Source organism: Lichenostomus cassidix, chromosome 4 (genome assembly GCF_008360975.1).
Source record: "Lichenostomus cassidix isolate B80296 chromosome 4, HeHo_3.0, whole genome shotgun sequence".
Lineage (NCBI taxonomy): Eukaryota > Metazoa > Chordata > Aves > Passeriformes > Meliphagidae > Lichenostomus > Lichenostomus cassidix.
This window is the reverse complement of record NC_139484.1, coordinates 16,833,723-16,855,260: the sequence shown is the minus strand read 5'-3', so window position 1 is coordinate 16,855,260 and position 21,538 is coordinate 16,833,723. Positions and strand designations below refer to the sequence as shown.

The window sequence follows — 21,538 nt, the reverse complement described above, 5'->3', positions numbered from 1 at the left end:
GTCCCCTGAAGAGCTGGGTGGTCAGAGCTGGGTAAGGAAGGCAAAGGGTCTAAGAGAGTGCATGGTCAGTGTACTTTAAATGGCACAGATTTCTTGGAGTTGCCACAACTGTTATTCTTGCCTTTGAAGTAGATACCAGCTTCTTTAAAGAGAGGGATAGGAATATGATGTTAAGGGAAATTAGGGATGCCAGGTATCTTAATGGTCTCTTACCCAGCTGATCTAGCAGGTGCATGTGAAAGTATTCTTCCACACAGACTGCTTTTGAAAATACATCTGGAGCAACGTGGACGAGCTTTGCTTTTAGGTGACATCACATGTGGAAAGTTCTGTGCTGCTTCCAAAAGGAGGAATTTCAAACGGGTGTAACCCACAATGGGTGGTGACAAGGTTGTAAGACACACAGCTGAGTCAAAGGCTGTGGGTTGGGAAGGCTTGTGTTGGCTGTGTCTGCAAATGTTGAGGAGGTAACAGCATAAGATGAGGAGGAGGAGAAATTTTTATGGTGATGTGATGAGTAAATGACCTGTAACTAGGTGAAGAAAAGCTTACTTACTCTGAGTAATCTTTGCGTAATGTGTTCAAGGAGCAACTTTAAAAAGAAAATAATTTGCTAATTATTTTGGTGTTTTTCTGCTTGTCCAGTGGTTTCTTCTCTAGTGCTGTGATGTGTTATTGCATCAGGAGGGTTGTGTCATGGTGGTTTAAAATGCCTACTGACATATCCAAGTTGTTGAGTCACTTTAAATAGTCTCACGTCTCCTTTGAATGTGGAAATGAGTGGAGTTTATGGCTTCATCACCCAAATACAGCTGTTCTGCCACTTCAGTGATGTTCTGGCTAGTGCAGGACTTCACTTTTACAGAAAATCTTTGACCCATGAATGATAAATTCTGAAGCCTCCATACACTTAAATGAGGCTGTATTTAACTATGTACCTTTACACATGAAGTCTCATGTCACAGTGCACTTGACAGCAGCACCCCACTGCATCCCTCCTGTATCCTAAGGCCAGGTGGGCCTGTTTACATTCCAGGATTAGATGGAAGAGCAGCTTTTCCATGGCTGTGTGCCTGGGTTTCTAGTCCTATGAATCCTGTAATGATCATTTCTCTAGTGCTTTCTCTCAGGCCATGTCAATACACAGGTAATGGGGTCTCTTTCTTAAACTTATGCCTGTCTCTGATTCCTTTTTTTAAGAATCGATGAACATTTTAAAACCAGTCCAAAGATCCCAGGGATTGATCTGAACTCCACAAGAGAGCTGTTTGAGAAGCTGATGAACTCTCAGCACTCCATTCTCCTAGAACAGGTATTGTACTTCTGAGATTTGGGTGTTCAGAGGGGAAATTAAGGCTTTGTCCCTCTCTGACATGCAAGTACTAGCAGCATTTTTGGGGAAGGTTTATATTGCAAATCTACAACCAGGCACTTAATGGTACATCTCCTTTGACCTGGGCTGATTTTGGCCTCATCAGAATGTGTCTCCAAAACTTTGATTTAAAACCAAGTTTTATCTCATGGTGTTTAATAAGTGAATGTCTGCTGAAATTAACTCTGTGTATATTATATTTGTAATTAGTATGTGTCTGTCAGGACTTGAGTTCTTTGTGGTTGTATAATTTATCTTAACCCAGAGATTTTCTTTCACAAATGCAGAGCTGTGGGATAAAAGCATACATGTGTCCCCTTCCCCTTGCCACTTTTAGCTATAATATGTATGGCTTTTGGGTTTTTCCTCTCTGGGTTTGGCTTTTACAGCAGGGTTTAACCATTTCATCAGCTCTTAAACATCATTTACATTGTAGGTGCTCTATCACCCGGAATAAGTTGGCTTTTTGTTTTGTTTTCTCTCTAGATACTGAAGAGCTTTGAAAGCTTTTTGATTCCTCAGCTGTCCAGCTCACCACCAGATGTTGAAGCTATGAGGATCTATTTGATTCTCCCAGAATTCCCACCCTTCCAAGACTCCAAGTATTATATCTCTCTGACACTTCCTCTAGCAATGGCTATTCTGCGCCTGGATACCAACCCCAGCAAAGTGCTTGGTAGGTGCCATTTAAGAATTGTTTGAATTTAGAAGTAAAATACCATTTCAAAGAACACTTACTAGGGAGGTTAATCTAATTTACCTTATCTAGTTTACACACATTCAGAGACTCAGTTCCAGATAAATTTGCATTCCTCTATGGGAACATACATTTTTATATATCATGAAGATTAAATGATCCTATTCTCATGAATTTAGTCAGGTATTGATCACTTTAGAATATCTTTCCTGTATAAGGCAAACAAAAAGGTACTGAATATAATATGAAATTATTGTGTCCTCTACAAGATGTGGACAAACCTGTTGGTCTGTGACTAAGCTGACCACTTCAACTCTTCTCCCACTTCTGAAACTTTCAATTTCTAATATATTTTCCTTGAGCTTGTTTGAAGCTGAACAGAACATGTGCTGCTTAATGATTATTAAACATGTTAGTCATGTTTGTTAAGCTACTACTGTTTTTGTTATCTTACTCTGTTTTTTAAGGGTCTCTAGTACTAAATCTGATGTTATCATGTAAAATACTGTGTGATGCATTCAGACCTCCAGAAGAATCACTCCAGAAAATTTATTCTGAGGTTTAGTGATTTTTATTACTATTATTCAGAGAGGCTTTGGATCTGTTTCCTCCTCTGCTCAGAGTAGTCCTCTGTGATTTTTAGCACACAGAAATGTAGAGGTTTCTCAAACTTTTGCCTGTCAGACTATATTGTTGTGTTGACACTTGAGAGGATAAATTTGTTTCTGTTTCTAACATGGCATGATGGTTTCCTAGGCTCCAGCTTCTACTTTGCCAGTGATTGGTTCTAGGAAAGAAGCTAATAGTGAGGGTCCCTTCAGAGGAGACTAGGGGCTACCTGTCTCTGGCAAGAAAGAAATCAGCCTTGCTAAAGAGGGAGAATTAATCCTTTAGTGCAGATGTGGCAGGAGACATACTCTGACACCTGCTAGAAAACTATGTGGTGCTGCAGAGAATTGCCCAAGTAGCTCTTTCCTTATCACTCCTGAGAGACAGCTGTTTGCCCACAAGATCACAGTGTCCTGAATGCCAGAAACTTGAAACAGTGTCTTGAGTTGAAGGCTGAAAAACTTCACATTCAAGCTCTCACCCTGATCAGGGTTTGGGCTGGGTAATGATTGGTGTGGATGGATGACAGTGGAAAGGGAGGAGCTTTTCAGTTTCTGGTATTTAGATGGCTCTGCCTCACTTTGCTGTTGCTACAGCTAGGGCAGGAATAGGGAAGTTTTTTGAAAGAATCTTCAGGTGTATTTCCTTTTTTTCAGTTGTAACCCTTTATTTAGGGATCACTCTGGCCTTTGATTAAGGTTCATGTTGATGTTCTCTGCTTTCCAGATAACTGGTGGTCTCAGGTGTGCCCAAGATACTTCCTCAGGCTCGTGGACCTCTATAAAGGTGCAGTGGTTTACCTCCTCAGTGGAAGGAAAACACTGCTGATCCCAGTCCTGTTCAGCAGCTACATTACAGCTGCTCTCAGGCTTCTGGAGAAACTCCACAAGGTAAGAGGAAAGCCTGGGCATGTGTTGGATCAGGATGCTTCAGTCTTGTCTGCCCTTTGCCAATTGTGAGCTGTGTCACTGTCCCCCAAGTCACCACGTGGGAGAGATGTTAGCGTCTTTCCTGAATCCGAGGTTCTTGCAGATTGTTTAGTCCTGCCTCAAACACTAGAAATAAAGTTGCCCCAGAAAAGGGTGCTGCTGGGCCATGCACTGTGGTATCACAAACTCCTGTCCCTGGATGGTCTCTGCTCTTACTGTGCTGCTGCTGGGTGGTCTGGGTGAGGACGAGAGGGAGCTAAAATAAGTTAGAGTGAGGTTTATCTTGATTCTTGGTTTGTACTAAAATATAGGACTGTGTTTTGCAAGACTGTCTGGGTCCTGTTGTTGCAAGCTGCTGTAATTGATTTTATGGAAGCTAATCTCTGTGCCATAAGAAAAATGCTGAAAATATGTTAAAATATATTGAATATTTCCATCTCTTCACTAGGTGAATCAGAAGGTTAAACATGTGGAATATGATAAGTTTTATATCCCTGAGATTTCCAGCTTGGTGGACATTCAGGAGGATTATCTCATGTGGTTCTTGCACCAGGCTGGAATGGTAAGAGGTTTTAGGTATAGTCATGAAATAGCTGTCCATGTTTGTGTCTCTGGCTGTAGATCTGTATTTTTAATATCCCTAATGAAAGTGTAATATATTCAGTATAGGAGCATCTGTATGTTAAGTTTCTCATATCTGAGTACTCAGTGGCTTCACAAAATTGACTTTAAAAGGCTGTCAAAAGAGTTGGAGCTAACAATATTTAACTAAAGCTTGCAACAGTCTCTGTGATTATTCATGTGAATTTCATTCAATCCTTGCACAAGGGGATTAATTCAGTCACTGGATCCTTTTAATGTAATCAAGACCTCAGGAGCCAAGTGCTGTATTCTAAAATTATAATTTTTGCCCTTTACTTCTGCTGTTTAGGCAGGTATTGTGAATAATGTAGCCAGTGGTGTTAAAATGTTGCTCTGTAAGAGGAGGCAGTGTGGCGTTCTGGCTAGGGGACTGAACCAAGCCTCAGGAGATGTGGGTTCTATTCCTGGCTCTTCCAGTAACCTGCTGGGTGATCTTGGGTAAGACCCTTCACCTCTTTTATGTCTCACTTTCCCATCTGTAAGAAAGGAGAGAACTAAACTGAGAAATGTGCTGTGTGGGAACCCAGTGAGATTATTTAGTTACAGCAAGGAAAGGAATCCCAAGTGTGAAAAACACCAAGAAACATCTGTCAAGGGATACTGCAAGAGTAAAACCTGGCTGTAGGAATAACTTTTGTGTTTTCATGGGCTTTGTAAATGTTGTGTGTGCTGTGTCCCCATCCTCTGCTTTCCATCGTTTAAATAGCGCTGCTTTGTGCTTACATTTAGTGAGCAGAAAAATAAAGTACTGATTTAAATTTATGTAAGGGGTAGTTAAAAATGTGTCAGTATGGCTAATGACGAGTAATTTGCATTTCAGGGGTGTTCTTGTATCACCTTTATCACATTTTTTGTTGTGGCCTTATGGTCTCTCCTGTTGTTTCATATGGTTTCTGCCTTGGGAGTAGTTTTTTTGTTACTCTTCATAAGAGCAAATTTCACCCATGGCAGACTAACACAGCCTTCTGTGCCAGTTAGTCCTCTTAGCAGTGTTTGATGTTCATGTTTTGAATAGACTTGTGCATTTCCTTGAGAAGGAACTTCCCATGCTTTTCTTTAAGAGGAAGAAAAATGGGTTGTTGGCCCCAAAGGTGGAAAATTTACTTTGGGTCACCTTTGGACTTGTCCATCCAAAAAAACCCACAAGACACAAAATCAAGAGAGTAAAAGATTTTAATATTTCTCTTTTTCTTTCACAGAAAGTAAGGCCATCTATCATGCAGGTAAGAAAATTGTTTTTCAAGGCTCTTATTTAAAGAAGTGCTCTGGAAGCTGTAGATAGGAACAAATCTTGCCTTTCTTTCCTGCAGGATGCTGTGACTCTCTGCTCTTATCCTTTCATCTTTGATGCTCAAGCTAAGACCAAGATGTTACAGACAGATGCAGAATTACAGATGCAGGTAATCATTCTCTCTGCCAATTTTCCTGCCACTGTTCTTTTTTTCTGCCTTTGCAATGGTTCCTGCATGGAAAGGGTGTTAAGTGGGAATTGGTGTGTGCAACATGTTATTGTTTCCATCCATAGATTCTTCACTGCTAGATTCATTTGTCAACTGGTTCCTTGCTTGGTGTATTTGTAGCACTATCTTCCCTCCTGGACTTTTTCACCCTTACCAGGGTGTGTTCACATGGAGTTGCTTGATTCAGTAAGAGCATGAATAAAGCTTCTTCTCCCCACCCACCTGCCTAATGTTAAAAAAAAAATAAATTCAGAAGTTTGATTTCTGTTGCTCAAATGTGATGAATTGATTAGTGGGGGAGCAGGTGGGCATGCAGGACACACCCTAGTACAGAGTGAGCATGGGATTCTTGAACCCTGGGGAAACCAAAATAAAAGCCTAAGGCAGAAGGAACACCAGGCATGTAGTTGTTAACTGCTTTGCTTTCATAGGAAGAAAGAAGCTGAGCTGTGTCTGCTTTTTACTTTTATTTACAGGTTGCAATAAATGGTGCAAATTTGCAGAATGTCTTCATGCTTCTCACCCTGGAGCCTCTGCTGGCCAGAAGCCCTTTCCTGGTACTTCATGTTCGCAGGAGTAACTTAGTTGGTGATGCTTTAAGGGAGTTGAGCATCCACTCAGACATTGATTTGAAAAAGCCTCTCAAAGTAAGTTTCCCCCATATCCTTAGCACCTCCTTATCCAGCAGACATTTCTGCAGCCTTTCAGCCATTCACATTTCCACTTCACCAGTGTGCAGTAGCTTTTCCATAGGTATAGCACACAGGAACACTTGATCTGTACAGTGCAAGGGTTGAGTCGTTTTTCTGACTACTGAAGTGTTTTGGCAGTGGATAGTTTACAAGAAGGCAAGCAGAGAGTGAGCTTTCTCCTGGTGTGCCCAGCATGCAGGGGCCAGGGGAGGGAGCATTTTATGATGTTATGCTGTTTTGCCCTTCTTCAGGAGCAGGCTTTTTACAATATGGTGTGTTTTATCTCTGAGATTGCCACAGTCTTCAGTAGCTGCTGTCATGCTGCTGCATCGATTGTTGGGATGACAGGTGGTTATTTATGATTTGCATAAGGAGTTTAACATTCTCAGAATATCTGATTTGCCACCCCTGTTCCCTTTCTGTCCCTGCAGGCAGAGCACTGAAATGAGCTCGTGGGTTGCTGTGGGTTTGGGCATGTTGGACAAATTGCTTTGCGTGGCTCCCGATTAGAAGGAGGTCTGGTTCACTCAGTCTCAGCTCTGCACCCCTGTCACTGACCTGCTTTTTCTTCTACAGGTCATCTTTGATGGTGAGGAAGCTGTTGATGCTGGAGGAGTGACAAAGGAATTTTTCCTCCTGTTATTAAAAGAACTACTCAACCCTATCTATGGCATGTTCACTTACTATCCAGAGTCAAACCTGCTGTGGTTTTCAGACACGGTAAGCCCTCTCCCTCTATACATGCAGGTTGGAATAATATGCTGCATTTAAATGACAAGGAAGTTAGTGGCAAACTATGGGAAAGAAATGTTCTTCCTCTCATTTTCTGCCCGTGATACAATGTGAACTCTATTTTTAGTTACTGTGAATAGGTCCATTAACCTTAGTAGAGTGGTGATGGTTGTGCCTGTTAAGGAGTTGGCTCTTTCTCTTTATTCTTATCCCATAATAAAACTTGTATTAACGGTCAGATGACAGGTAATAGAGCTCTTATCATGAATGTGATGGTCATGTGCTGTTTTACAGAATGAGAGGTTTAGGTGGTAATGGCATTAGCATTCTGTGCCTCCCTTGCTGTTGACATAATTGCAGCAAATCCACTTAGTCATGCATCACTATCACCTTCAGGATCTAAAATTGTTAATGCTTTATGTGAGGAAGCTCTTCAACAGCAAGAAACATGGCTTGCAGTGGAAGGTTGCTGGTTTTGGAAGAGTGTGGAGTGCAAGATCTGTACCTGCCAGATGGCTGCTGGTTTATGTCCTTTTCTTCACCTTCATAGGTAGCTAGGTGGGAAATGATGTTGCCTTGAGGTGTAGCTGTCCTGGTTGGGGGCTTACAAGGAAGGAAATAGCATGGTACCTTTTGTAACTTGTAAACAGTATCACAGAGCATTCACTCCTAATGTTAGTGCTGTAAAACAAGTCTTTTGACACCAGGAGGGGTGACAGTGTGAGCACTGAAAATGAGTCCTGTATTTGGAGCATTTAACAGACGTGGGCAGCCAGTCTGTGACTGACACAGCAGTGTGAGAGTCAATATGTGAAGAAATGGAGTTCTGTGCTAACACCTCTGCTGCTGGATCTGCCTGGGTGGCACTGTGGTTATGCAAAAGCTTTTAATAGAAAATTGGTTGGGTGATGAGGGAGAGGATTGTTAACACATTTTCTTGCAGTATGTAGACAGTAAACACTGAAGCACTGTTAGTGTCTAAACACAGAGATATTTGAAAAGGAAATAAAAGGCAGGTAAGGTGGAAAGCTGCTCTTTCCATGGCTGATCATGGCTTACAAAAGTAATAAAGTACAGTTTCTGAAGCTTCGTTGCCATGCCACACACCAGCAAGCAGTTTACAACCAAAGTGGCACCTGATGGGAGCTCTCTGACTTTGTCCCAGTTGGAAAAGCAGGGTCTGGCTTCTTAGTGCATGGAGGAAAGGGTACTGTGCCTTGCACCAGTGACAGTGTGTCTCATCAGGATTTCTCTGTGTGGTTTTGCAGTGTTTTGTAGAACACAACTGGTTTCACTTGATTGGCATCATATGTGGTCTTGCAATATACAATTTCACAGTGGTAGACCTTCACTTTCCCTTGGCTCTGTACAAAAAACTCTTGAACGTGAAGCCCTGCCTAGAGGATTTGAAGGAGCTATCCCCTACGGAAGGAAGGTATGAAAAACAAAATTTGCAGCTTTTCTGGGAAGGTAGACCATCCAACTAAGAGCAAGAAGTGCCAAACTAGGTAAAAGCTGATCAGTAGAACACCTCCAGATCCTTTTGAGGGACTGATTAATTTGGATGACTGTGGTCCTAGCAAAACATATGAGCTGGTGGTGAATTTTGTGTAAAAGTTCTCTCCCACAGGCTATTGGATCCATCTGCTTAGGCTCCCACCCTCCTGACCCCAGAACTGAGTACCAACACAGCCAAAAGACACCTCCTACTCCCCTCTTTGAGAACAGGGATGCAAGCCTGTCCCTGCCCTGTCTGGCTGTGTGTGTGATCCCAGATCCCAGCCTCAGCCTTTCCCCTCAAGCTAGGCTCAGGCTAGCAAGCAGGGCAGCTGTGTGTAGCATTGTGCATTGTCCCATCCCTGAAGCAGGGCAGCTCTGACCTCCTCCCATGCCAGGAAGAAGTTATATGAGTGAAAGAATTACTTTTTCTAAGAGGTGTATTGAGTCTTTCCTGCCTAATTACATAGGGGGATACTGGTTCCCCTGACACCAGGAGTTAAGATCCCACTGCCTGACTGCTGTCTTATTTTGGTTTCTGAATTGCCTTATGATTGATCTACACAAAGTGACAGCTGTATTTAACAGTAATGAGGTAAAATGTTAGGCAGACAGCAGCAGGATTTTGAGGGGTAGCAGAGTATCTTCTATACGATGGGGATACAGATATAGTCCACCTCTTTTTCCACCCTCTCAGACCTTTGTGTGGTGATGACATAGAATTAGAACTTAAGAACTAGAAATGTAATTCTGTTCCAAAGCCAGGATCATTAAGGGTGATCCATGAACTAGGTAGGCATGGACTGTATTGATAGTTTCTGTGGACTAGCATTTATCCTGCTTCTAACAAAGCATCTCTTTATTTGAGGTGTATTTCTTTCTTACCACATCAGGTGGCTCAGAATCTCTCTCTTGCAATCCTACTACCCAGATCTATGATGCTGTTTACTTCTGCTGAATTTGTTTTCCCTGTTAGAGCTATGGCTTTTTAAATATCTGATTTTTTTTTTCATTTCTTTCCCTACTTGTTATTTAGGAGTCTTCAGCAACTTTTAGATTACCCAGGGGAAGATGTGGAAGAGACGTTCTGTTTGAATTTTACAGTAAGACACTTTTAACATATCAACTCTGATTATTATGGTACAATTGAAACCATCTATTTTTTTATGTGTATTGTGGCTTATTCCATATGCCTGTAGCACATAGTCCATGTTAATGTTAAAATGTGCTTTGCTGCCAACTCCCTTCATTGTCTGTATGGATGTGGTCCTGAAAACTGAGCTAGTAAGTAGATTAAGCTGAGTGGTTTTCAAAATAGCCTTGTTGCCACTGTGGTGCGTGGCTTAAATGCCAGTGGCTAACTTCTCACGCTAGATAGGAAGAGGTAGATTCCTAAGTCCTCCTTGAAAATGGAAGTGAGGTTTTAACATCACCAGGTCAATTCTTTAAATGCTAATGCAATTTAGAACTTCCTTTGCTCTCCCAATATGAATCCTTTTTAACATGAAAATTTGTGGGGTGTGCGCTTGGTCAGACTGTCAGAAACAAAATGCTGGAGGCTGTTGCTAGAAGACATGCTGAGGTAGTAGCTTTCCTATGCTGCTATAGCAGAAAAGAGATTTTTTTTGTCTAGCTAGTGACCTAGATCAGTAGTTTTTACTATACAGTGGAGATCCCGTGAAATTAGGAGTTTGATCTTGATGTACATTGTGATATCAGGTACGGCCCTCAACCTGTGCAAACATTTAGAACCTCAGAGAGAAATGGCATTGTTCTCCAGCAGTTTTCCTCTGACTCTGGCAGAGTAAGGGCTTCCAGGTTTTAACATCTTTGCTTTGAAGACCTGGTGATCTGACAGGTTGTTAGTGATGGCTTCATCTTGAGCTGGATCATTTTTTGGCTCTCTGTCCAAGGCCTGCCCTGGGGTAAAAACAAGGTACCATAAAGCTGCTCCACACTGTGACGAACCTTGCTGAGCAAGGAGAGTGGTGCCCATTTCCTTGTTTCATGAATGAGAGTACATAAACTCTCTTGGGTCAAACTTATCTCTGGAGTGAGTCAGACTGGATCTGACTGTGTCTCCTGCAGGACAGAGCTGCAATTTGGGATGAGGTAATGAAGTCATAGTGATGATAATGCAGGCTGTGTAAAAAAGAAGAAGGATGCCTTTAAAGTAACACAAGAAGGTTTTCTCCAAATTCTTTTTCACGCAAAAGTTTCTGCCCATGCCATTTTCTCTGGCCCACCCTTTACACGCCAGTCAGCAGCTGTGTCTTTCTTGTAGACATATGCCCTGGAAAATACTTCTGGTACAATTAATTTTCTGGTTTTGTACAGATCTGCAGGGAAAGTTATGGTGTGACAGAGGTGAAGAACCTGATTGAAGATGGAGATAAAATCCTGGTGCATAAGGACAACAGGCAAGTGGGGCACACGTGGGGATGGATTTGTGCTTGTGGTGAAGTCAGGTGCCACAGAAACCCTAGGGAAGGGGAGTGTGGGGGGGAATTAGCAACCACTGTGAACAAATTCCAAGACCAGTTGTTCCAGAGTTACTGGGCACTAGTGGCAATTGTACAGAAACCAAGTTTTCATCATCTTTCCACCAATGTTTGAAAAAAGTACTTGAATTGACACCTTCCCTATAAAAGGCCTTTGTACAGACCCTTGGCAGTTCTGTCATTTTAAGTGGAGACTTAAAATTTATTTATGGACTATATTCTGATTTTGAGACTTTGCACTTTGAGTGAAGCCTGATTTTGGCCCAGGTTAATATCCCTTATTTATACTCCTAATTCTGGCAGCAGAAACACTTTCCTTTGAGCACAGCCTGAGCCCCTCTTGATCACATCTGTAAGGACCTGCTGTACTTGGATCCCTTTCCATTTGACTGAACAGCCCAGAGTTATTACTGGCACAGCTACCATTTCCCCCCCCTTTTTTTTTTTTGTCCAACTGCTGAACTATTTTCTTCCCATAATCTTGTAATTGGATTTCTACAAATGCCTTTATTACTTGAAGCAACGTTCACATTCTTTCTTTGCTGGCAAAACATTGTGATCCAGTGACTACTCAGCAGCATGGTTAGGGACTTGTACTAGGAGTGCTGAAGACCTTGCTGGCAAGGCTGGAGATGAAGTAATTTCCTATTAATCTGATTATTTAAAAGGGTTTTGAATGTGTCTAAAGCCATTGCTATAGCAAAAGCTTTTTATGTGTTACTTCTTACCTACTTTACTACTACCCAAAATGGTGCAATTACACAGCTGAGGAGTTGCCTCCATGCAAAACCCACATGGAGATGGAGCAGGGTAATTCTGTCTCCCTGCAAAGAGAATATGGACTTCAGGTGAAATAGAGAAGTGTTTAATCTACCCCTGCAACAGTGAAGGAATGATGGAATGCCAGTGACAGAACCCTTTAGTTTTTTAGGTTGGGCATGTACATTCAAAAGAAAAAACACCTTTTTTTTTACTGCATGCCATACAGTACAAAGGAACAAAAATTTTAGCTGAGAACATTTGGGAAGAACACTAGGGTTAACTACTGAAACTGTTTATTGAGTCAGGATAGGAAACAAGGGAAGAAAATCCTTGTGTGTAGTTCCACCGGCTTAACATTCCAAAATTCAATTGCTTCATCCTGACTGGAGTTTTGAACTCAAGCTAACCTCTAAATCCAAGTCTAGACATGGCTGTCAATTTACCTTACAGTGCCTAATGACTTCCTCCACCTCTACATTTAGAGGCCAGGGACCAATTTGCTGCCCTGTGGCCTGAGTAGTTTGCTGTGTGCATGTCTGAGGGCACTGCCCTTCCCATGTGAGGAAAGTTCATTGGCAACTGGGGAGTGCACAGGAGTGCTGTAACTGCAAAATGCAGAGTAGGAAATGCCTGCTGCATTTTCCCTTTCTCCTTTGGAGTCCATGAAATGCTCTTGATGCAGGGTTCATGACCGTAACAGCCGGAGAGGAATTAAGCAACAGTTAAGTGCTTAATCAGCTTGGATTTCCCTAATGCTCAGGTGACTGTGGGGAAAATGACAATATAACAAATGCACTGGAAAATAACTCCCCCTTTGGTATATGATTTCTTACTCCAAGTTTTCATTTCTGTTAGTCTGCTTCCTTGCTTCCTTTTTACTTTCTCACCTGTCCTCGCTGCTTTTGCACAGTGTATGTGGTGAGAACTGCTCCACCAAAAGGCCAAGATATCTCAAAATATCTCAAAATAAAGATATTTCTTTAATTTTGTAACTTCCTCAACTTTACTGGTGGTAGAGAAACAGGTAGAAACAGGAAAACTTGGCAGTGCTGCTGCTTAGGCATATGATTAAAAGTGCTCTCCTTTGCCTGCTTTCTCTCAATGCATTAGGGAAGAATTTGTTGAAGCCTACGTAAATTACATCTTCAACCTCTCCATCCAAGAGTGGTACACGGCCTTTTCCACTGGCTTCCTGAAGGTGTGTGGTGGGAAGGTCCTGGAACTCTTCCAGCCCACAGAGCTCAGGGCCATGATAGTTGGAAACAGTAACTACAACTGGGAGGAACTGGAGGAGGTAAAGCTTCCCTCTTCTTGTACTTTTTTTTTGTTTGTTTTTGCATAATTGCCAGGATTGTGCAGTTGCATGAGATGGGCATTAGTCTGTGTCAGGGGATGGGTTAAGCCACAGATGCTTTTTCTTTTTTTATCCTCCTTGTACACCTTGCTGTCACTCACATGAAAAGTTTCTCACTGTGCTGTCATGCTACAGATAAAGCTCGGGGAGGAAATTCAGGATGAGGAAGGACAAGGAAAAGGACTTCCATATGCTTTTAGTAGGGATAAAATTTAAGACTGAAGGGAGGAGACAAAGGGTCTTCACCCATAGTAAAATTTTACTACACTGCACAAGGGCAAAAAGTACAAGGGCAAAAAGTACAAGTACAAGGGTTCAAAGTGGGGTCTGGACACCCAGAAAGGGTTGTATCCTCTCAAAATCCATGGACTGCAAGTTACTGTGTGATCCTGTTCATGAGTTTGGCCTGTGAACAGGCACTCCAGGATTGCTTTTGACACTTGTGATTAGCTGAAAAGCAGAAGCCTGATGTCTGCCTTCCTCCCTTTCCCAGGAGAGCCCTTGCTGGGTCTTGGAGCCATTGCCATTGCCCATCACCCATCCTGTGTTCCCTTCCAAAGCTGTCAGGCATTGATCTGATCTCAGATACCAGAAAAGATCAGGTCTGGGCTCTGCTTAGGCTTTGCTCTCTAGTGCCTGCTGAAAATACAGTGTTCTGTTTTTTAACAGAGCGCTGTCTATAAGGGAGACTACACTGCCACACACCCAACTGTGAGAATGTTCTGGGAGACCTTCCATGCATTTCCCTTGGAAAAGAAGAAGAAATTTCTCTGTAAGTATCTTGCAGTGGTGCAGTTTCTGCTGGAATTGAAGACTGAGGTGGGAGTGGCTGCAGAGCTTCATTGCATTACGTTGGGTGATCCAGCGTGAGTGGTGGTATCTGCTAGTCAGTTCTGGGGTTTCCCTCTGTTGTGGATTTTCCTTCTGTCCTGGGTAGCTGGCTCTAGGTGGCCCTGCCTGAGCAAGGAGTTGGCCCCAAGGACCTCCAGAGGTCCCTTCAACCTCAGTCACTGATTCAGTGACTGCTGGAAAGATGAAGGCTGGGGTTTGTACCCAGCACTGGCCATGCTGTCCTGCAGTTCCCCTGGGAGCCAGCAGGCCCTGCACGGAGCTCAGTCAGGATGCAGCCCCTGCAGGCAGGTGGGGCTGAACTTTGCCCAGGGTGGGTGGGAGGTCACTCCCTTCCCTTGCCTTGCAGTGTTCCTGACGGGCAGCGACCGCATCCCCATCTACGGCATGTCCAGCCTGCGCATCATCATCCAGTCCACGCCCAGCGGTGAGCAGTACCTGCCCGTGGCTCACACCTGCTACAACCTGCTGGACCTGCCCAAGTACAGCAGCAAGGAAATCCTCAGCGCTCGCCTCATGCAGGCCATCGACCACTACGAGGGCTTCAGCTTGGCCTGACCTGCAGGACAGGCACAGACTCTTGGGTGCTGAGCAACAGAGCGATGGGCTTTGGCTTTATTTTTGTAAGGGAATAGATATGAACTTCTTCTTTTTTTTTTTTTTGGGTGGGGTGGGGTGGGTGGGGAGAATATAAATAATAATAATAATAATAATAATAGAGATGATGCAGTCTCAGCCTGATGCTGCCAGCATTTTGTGGGCCTTCAGCAGGGAGAGGCTCTTGCTTTGAATTTTCTCATCTACTGAACAAAACCAGTTCAGTGGGCATTTCTGTTGTTTCCCCTCCAACTTGACATCACTGCCCTCCTGGCAGTTCCTTGTAGTTTGCTTTTATTGCCCCCATACACACACTGTCTTACCTCTCTTTTGAAATATTTTGCTGTCCCTTTCATTTAGGTATGGTGGAAACTGAGGATGAAATAGCAATCTGCTCTTTGAAAAGCTGTGATTTCCCCCTGCCCCTTCTTTCCTCCCTTTTTAAATGCAAGCTGGTTCTTGCTTGCTTTGAATGGAAATATCTCCTCTGCCCTTTGGTCCTTGGTGGATGGTACTGGGCTGGAATGTCATTTGTGACCCCAGAGCAGTGCAGTAGTGATGTCCTTTTGCACCAGGATGTCTCATGGAAAATATGGTGGTTTACAGAGGTTGGCTTGTTTTTCCTCACTTGCTTGAATTTTGTTTTCAAGCAATGTCTTAAAGAAGCCTCAGAGTCCTCTGGAGTAGGGTTTGTGTTCAGGCTTGTGGAAGCATAAACCCTACCTGTAATAGGTTTCTCAAAACGCCTCCCTCATGTTGTTTCTGTCCTGGCAGGTCTGCAGTCTGGATGGGTGGGCAGCCCTGTTTTTCCATCCCAACAGCCCTGTCATTCCAATACAAGGTGAGGTGGCTGCTGCTGCCACCTCTGCCCAGAGGAGTTGTGTGTGTGGGTGTGTGTGCTGGGGTGTGTGAGTGTGGGAGGTGTGTGCAATCTCTCCAGGCTCATCAGGTCAGGGCAAAGAAAGGAGTAGATCCCCATTTGAGTGACGGCCCTGTGCTTGGAGATTGGTTTGATCTTTGCAGTTAGGGTTACTTTGCTGTTTGAGAACAGCCCTCTCACTTGGTAGCTGTTTAGCCAAGGGGCCTGAAGGACAATCTGTATGAATTAAGACTGAAAATGTGGAAAAATCACTACCTACATCTATCCTGTATGATTGGAGAGATTTTGTCCTCTTTTCCTCAGTCTCACTGCCCCATTAAGTGAAGTTTGAATGATTTTTCTCCCTTCTCCCCTGCCATTTTTCAGGTCTTGATGTAAATCTCATTTTAAGCCTAGGGTGGTTTTGACATTGACTTGTTATTAAGACATAGTATTTATGCACCATGTTCAATTTACAGTATTGAACTTTGCACCTCGTAACAAAAGGTTTTAGGCTTCTGGGTTTGTTTTTTTTTTTTTTTTTTTTTTAAGATAAGCTGTGGGCTACATGGAGAGCCCCCAGCCTCTTTCTAATGCAGCATTGAAGACAAATATACAGTTATATCAAATGTTTATTTTCGATGTGTGTGTACATAGTACAGTATTATGCAATAAATTTGATGTTTAATTCTGATGGAGTGGATGCCTTTTTGTGTGGGGAAGTAAAGGATAGCCTGCTCCAGGAACCAGCACTGCCTCTCCTCTTATCCCATCTCAGGCAAAGTCAGGCAAGTCAGTCCTTGGAAAAGCTTGGACTTGAGACCAAGACTATATTTTGTATGTAGTGTGTTGCATTATTGTAGATAACATGTATTACACTACGGAGGTGTGTATATGTTTTATATAATCTATAAATGCAAAATGTGTGTATATTTGTATTTATACACCACACACACCTCTCTTTTGCAGTAGCAGGTGTCAGTCCTGTTCAGCTGAGGAGGAGGCAGGAGGGGCCAGGGCTGTTGAGGACTTTATGACCCACTTTATTGAGCTAAGCCACCCTTGGCAGCATCCCACACAGAACAGAAGCTGTCACCAAACACCTGCAGTCAAAATAGTTGTATTTTCTTGTTTTATACAAAATACAAAGGGTACACATAATGTTTTTCAATCCATTTATGTTAAAAAGGACACCATAGATTGAGTTTGAAGTTGCTTACATAAATCATGTAAACAGAGACCCGAGCCCAGAGTCACTGAGGTGTCATTACCTGTGGAATGCACTGGCTGCATGACAGCATTCCCAAGTTGCTTTTGTACAGCAAATGCAATTTGAAGAAAAGTGATTATTAACAATTTTTTTTTCAGTCAGGCACCCACTCCCACCCTGGTATTGGCTTCTGCACTCAGCCAACCCAAATATTTGCTACACACCAAGTGATTTGCAAAACGATGTATTGTTTGATGTATATACATATCTGTTATTCTAGGAGGTGGTTCCCTGCATGCAGGTGTCCAGAGGGAAGCAGAGGGATCACACACTTGCTGACCAGACAAGGTCCAGCAAGTGTTCAACACTCCATGCTGTGAGTGACCATGCAGGTTGGTGAGAGTTCACTGCCCCTCCAAGAGCTGGAGATGTCAATCCATCCCAGTCTCCAAGGGTGAGAGGTTTTCCCATGAATCTTGTGAACGTGGGGCACCAAGACATGCAGGGGGGTGTGGGGAGGGCTGTTCAGATTGGACTCTCAGAGCCAAATCCTGTGTCTGGCACCCCAAGCACAGGGTCTGCAACACCTCACCATGACAGGCAAAGGCAACAAAAACCCCATGAACACCTGAGAGAGAAACAGAACTCAGGAAATCCTGCTCAGCCATCAGCCTGCCTTGCTGCTGCTACCCATCTGTGCTTGTTGTCCCATGTAAATGTTGTAGGCTCTGACCATTAGCACAATTAATTGTACTTGTCCAGGTATTGAACTCTGCAAACTTTTTTTTCACTCAACCTGTAACACTTTTGGTCTGGCTGCCCAGCTCTCACCTCAGCAGCAGCAGTAGTCAATCACTAACTTGCAAACAGCTCCAAAAGGCTCCTCAGGCTGGAGGATGGCTGGCAGCACTTACCCTCTGAAGCTTGCACACACCACGAATAACAACTGATGTATCAAAATGATTAAAAGAAAAATGCTTTAATTTCACCACCTTTAACAGAAACATCCATTATTCAACTGTTTACTGAGGAGTAAACAGAAAAAAACCAAATGCAACTTGTAAGAATGACAAGTTTTCCCTCCATCTTTCACTCCTGCAATCTTATTTTGTGCACAAGCCATTCATGGCCAACATTTACATTTTAATGATTTATTATACCACAATGTGGTAACACAGACACGTGTCCGAGACAGCCCCATGGATGGGAAGCCCAACACACCCTACTGCCATCCTACAGCAGACAGCTTGTTCTAGTGACATGGAAAGAGGTTGTCTTACACTAAACAGCTTATTTATATCACATAGAGTACAACTTTGTACAGTACTTCACACCTTTTAAAAAGCAGAGTCTTGTATTCAATGCTCTCCAGTCAACAGTCAGTGAAGTTGGCACACACAAATCATCAAACAAAATCCACAGTTGTTTGGATTGACTTAGTGTGGTGGGGCAAACATAATTTCTGGCTATTTGTGGTCAGGGGGAAGTCAAATCATCTGTGGGAGATGCAAAGACAACGTTTTAGTGCTCAGGAGTCCTCCTCCTGTGCAGGTTTGGGAGGGGTAAGTCACAGCATCTGCAAACCCAGGACAAAGTTCAGCATTTGTACATGTCTTTCCAGGACTGGAATTTCAAAATTCACTTATCTCTGACAATCTTTTCGAGCAGTTTCCTTCACAATGAGGCTGTTGAAGTTTTGCTTTCTTTTTGCCATGGGGAAGGACTTAGTTTAAAAAGATTGATGGCTAGGTGTGTTTCTTTTTTTTTTTTCTTTTAATGTACAATCTCCATTAATAGGTTTTGTTACTTTTAGTTTTCAAAGTTCAAAAATATAAACTCTCTAAAGTGCATAACTGTACTTACATTTCATAGAAACTATCTGAAATTCTAGCAATATACCATGTAAACAGCAGTAACTAAGCATCAGAAAATGCTACAATCTCATCAGTTTAAAAATAAAATGGACTGTTCCCTACATATCATTTATCACGATTTGTCAGGGGAAAAACCCAGCAAAACAGATAATTTATCAGTACACAGTGCAAACAGGCTTTTAAAAATAAGCAGAGAAAACATACTCCTGGGAAGCCTTGGCCCACTGAAAAAAATGCATGATTATGAAAAAGGGCAGAAATTGCTTCTGTCATCCATTTAAAGGTATCCAGGCCCAGATTCAGCAAAGCATGCAGGCTTTAGGCCACTGGAATTCAGCAACATCCCAAAGGCAGAGCAGCTTGAGGCACATGCTCACCATCCAGGTTTTAGCTTTGCTGAACTGGGCCAGAAGGATATAAAAATGAGCTAGTGCTAAGGACCTTTTGGTAACCCAGCATTCTTTCTCATTCACAATTCCACTAACTGTGACACTGCAGCCAGCTTGGCTCAGCTGCTTTCCCTAAAATAACTAGGGAGAGCTGACAATGAGAGGAAGAGCCTGCAGGAGCAGGCAAAGGCACAGCTCTGGCTTCCTGGGCTGCAGGGACGGGGGTTTACCCTGGTCAGGCTTCCCTTCCCATCAGACACCTTCAAAGCACTTTTTGAACCAATCTGCAGCCCAGTTAACACCCTGCAAGGGTCAGAGGAGATCCCACCTCAGAAGATGGGAACTCAGCATCTCTGAAAAGCCAAACCTCAGGTCAGCACACAAGTCCTTCCTCCGGACTGTTTGGAAAATACAAAATTCATTCTTTGCTGGCTTTATATGGAACAGGCAATTCTGCAATCAATAAAAAACCAAACCAAGCCATGAGCCCCCATCCCAAGTGCTTTCACTAACACACATCTCTGCATTACCCACCCTGACTAGCAAGGGGCACGTGCAGCCCATGGCCACCTTTGGAAGAGTTCAAGGGATCCTGAAGGGACCAAAACAGCAGCAGTTTTGGCAAGAACACACACAGCACACATGGCAAGTGAAAGGGATAAATCTAAGTACCACAACCCAAATACAACTATTTGTGAGCCCACTTGCCCTTAATAATGAAGGAAGAGGGAGAAGTTCTGGGAGTCCTCTTGGCTCCTCTGGTGTGACATGCATGAGGCCTGGCAACAAGCAACACTGGATTTCATCTTAGCTATTTGGCTTCTGCACACTGGCAATGATTCCCTGGGGAGCTGAAGACAGCACTACAGAAATGCCCTCCCTTGGGTGTCAGGGTCAAGCCTGGCTCAAGGCAGACCAAGGGTGCACAAAAGCCTCTGGAGTGGGAGAGTGAGCCCTGGTGTCCCAGGACAGCAGAACCATGAGCCCTCAGTGACTCTGTCCCTGAACTCAGTGCCTTTCTCTCCAGGCAGCACCTGTTTGACATGAGCACCTGAATCAGGTGTCCCAGGACTTTCTTGTCTGAAAGTCATAAGCGAATTTCAGAACACTGAACTGTCAAAACTGGCACCTGAGACAGCAGTCTTTTCCACAGGCAGAGCATGGCTCCCTGCTTTCAGTTCCCTGCAGCATCCTCTGTGCTGCTGTACCTCCTACACTGGGAAGAAAAGCCCATCCTCTGTTGCCACCACCAGAGCTGCTGCAGCCCGTGCAGGAGTGATAAAAGAAGAAAACTTAGGTGAGTTTGTGGGACACCTGTGTGGACTGTTCAGCTTGGACTCAGGTGTTTGTACCATGAAGAAGCACACGTGCTAAAGGGGTATCTACCAGAAATTTGACACCAGATATTTAACCAACCACCAAAATCCCAAGGGATTCTGACTTAAAGCTTTTAAAACCTCTCCTCTTCCCTGTTGCCCAAACATGGTCAGAATGTCTCAGTATTAGCCTCCAAGCAGAACAAGCTGGTAAGAACCTCGCTGAATGGTTCATTTTTTTCACTATCCCAAATAGAAGCAGGTACTTCTATTCAACTACTTCAGTTGAAAAAAAGTGGGAAGAAAATCCAACTCAAGCCTTGGCAAAACTGCAACTCACACCAACTCTGCTTGATGACCAGGAGATTCTTACAGCATTTCTCTAGAGCAACAGAAGATGCTGGACTCCAAACAGTCAGGTCAAAAGTCTGAGCAAATCTTTACTCTAGCTACAAGAGAACAGTTTTGGTGCTGCCTGACCTGTGCCTTTGCATGAGATCAGTCAGGGTGTTTGTCTGTTAAACTAAAGTAGAAGCTATTTGATGATTTCATTACTATTAATCCTATTTTGCCTCTTGCTATAATATCCTGGGGAAAAAGAAAAGAATAGCAAGGCTGACTTTGAAGTTCTAAACATTACAGGATCTGTAAGCAAATCAATACAGAAGGATCCCTTCAGTGCAGTCACTAAGTGCAGTGTTGTGTCTCCTACACTGGAAAACTCCATTTTGGGCATCAGGCCTGGAGAAAGAGTGGGCAACAGCAAATGTAGAGAGTGACAGAAATTCACCTTTCCTCCCTCTCCCACCTCTGGGAATGACCCTTCAGTTCCCAGGGAGCTCCTCAGCTCTCCCCAGTCAGGCCCCCGCTGCATCCACTTCATGCATTTGTCCATTTGGTGCTCTCTCCTCTTTGTTTATTGGCAAAAACAATCTCCTCCTTTACATGATCTTGGAGCTAATATCTCTCTTACTGATCAGGACTTCCAGCAGCCTCAGCTTGGCCTTAATCTGCTTGTATTCATTGTATTCTTCAGCCATGGGAGTGCGGTCTTCTTTCTGCACATTCCTAGCAGGAGTGAAAACAGATCATGAAGATTTCTGTAACAGGAAGCCTCCCCCAGCAGCCTCCCTCTGTCCCCCAACAAGACCTACAAAGAAGCTCCTCTCCTCTACTCCTCATCAGGGAACAAGACCA

The 21,538-nt window shown here is 43.4% G+C and overlaps 2 protein-coding genes across 10 annotated transcripts in view; one reads left to right on the top strand and one right to left on the bottom strand.

Moving 5' to 3' along the window:
- HERC3 (HECT and RLD domain containing E3 ubiquitin protein ligase 3) overlaps positions 1 to 16,246 on the top strand; it is a 43,233-nt gene extending 26,987 nt beyond the window's left edge. The window contains exons 12-25 of the mRNA XM_085058045.1: positions 1,201 to 1,312; positions 1,859 to 2,048; positions 3,405 to 3,568; positions 4,056 to 4,169; positions 5,449 to 5,472; positions 5,560 to 5,649; positions 6,186 to 6,356; positions 6,978 to 7,121; positions 8,402 to 8,568; positions 9,667 to 9,733; positions 10,968 to 11,050; positions 13,004 to 13,187; positions 13,917 to 14,019; positions 14,446 to 16,246. Of these exons, the coding sequence (XP_084914171.1) occupies positions 1,201 to 1,312; positions 1,859 to 2,048; positions 3,405 to 3,568; positions 4,056 to 4,169; positions 5,449 to 5,472; positions 5,560 to 5,649; positions 6,186 to 6,356; positions 6,978 to 7,121; positions 8,402 to 8,568; positions 9,667 to 9,733; positions 10,968 to 11,050; positions 13,004 to 13,187; positions 13,917 to 14,019; positions 14,446 to 14,654 (1,822 nt within the window). The 3' untranslated portion in view covers positions 14,655 to 16,246. The remainder of the gene's footprint in view (positions 1 to 1,200; positions 1,313 to 1,858; positions 2,049 to 3,404; positions 3,569 to 4,055; positions 4,170 to 5,448; positions 5,473 to 5,559; positions 5,650 to 6,185; positions 6,357 to 6,977; positions 7,122 to 8,401; positions 8,569 to 9,666; positions 9,734 to 10,967; positions 11,051 to 13,003; positions 13,188 to 13,916; positions 14,020 to 14,445) is intronic.
- Positions 16,247 to 17,725: 1,479 nt separating this feature from the next.
- The window catches only part of FAM13A (family with sequence similarity 13 member A), a 120,873-nt gene continuing 117,060 nt past the window's right edge, over positions 17,726 to 21,538 (bottom strand). For all 9 annotated transcript variants that reach the window (XM_085058035.1, XM_085058038.1, XM_085058040.1 and 6 more), the window contains one exon: positions 17,726 to 21,409. In XM_085058035.1, the coding sequence (XP_084914161.1) occupies positions 21,283 to 21,409 (127 nt within the window). In that variant the 3' untranslated portion in view covers positions 17,726 to 21,282. The remainder of the gene's footprint in view (positions 21,410 to 21,538) is intronic.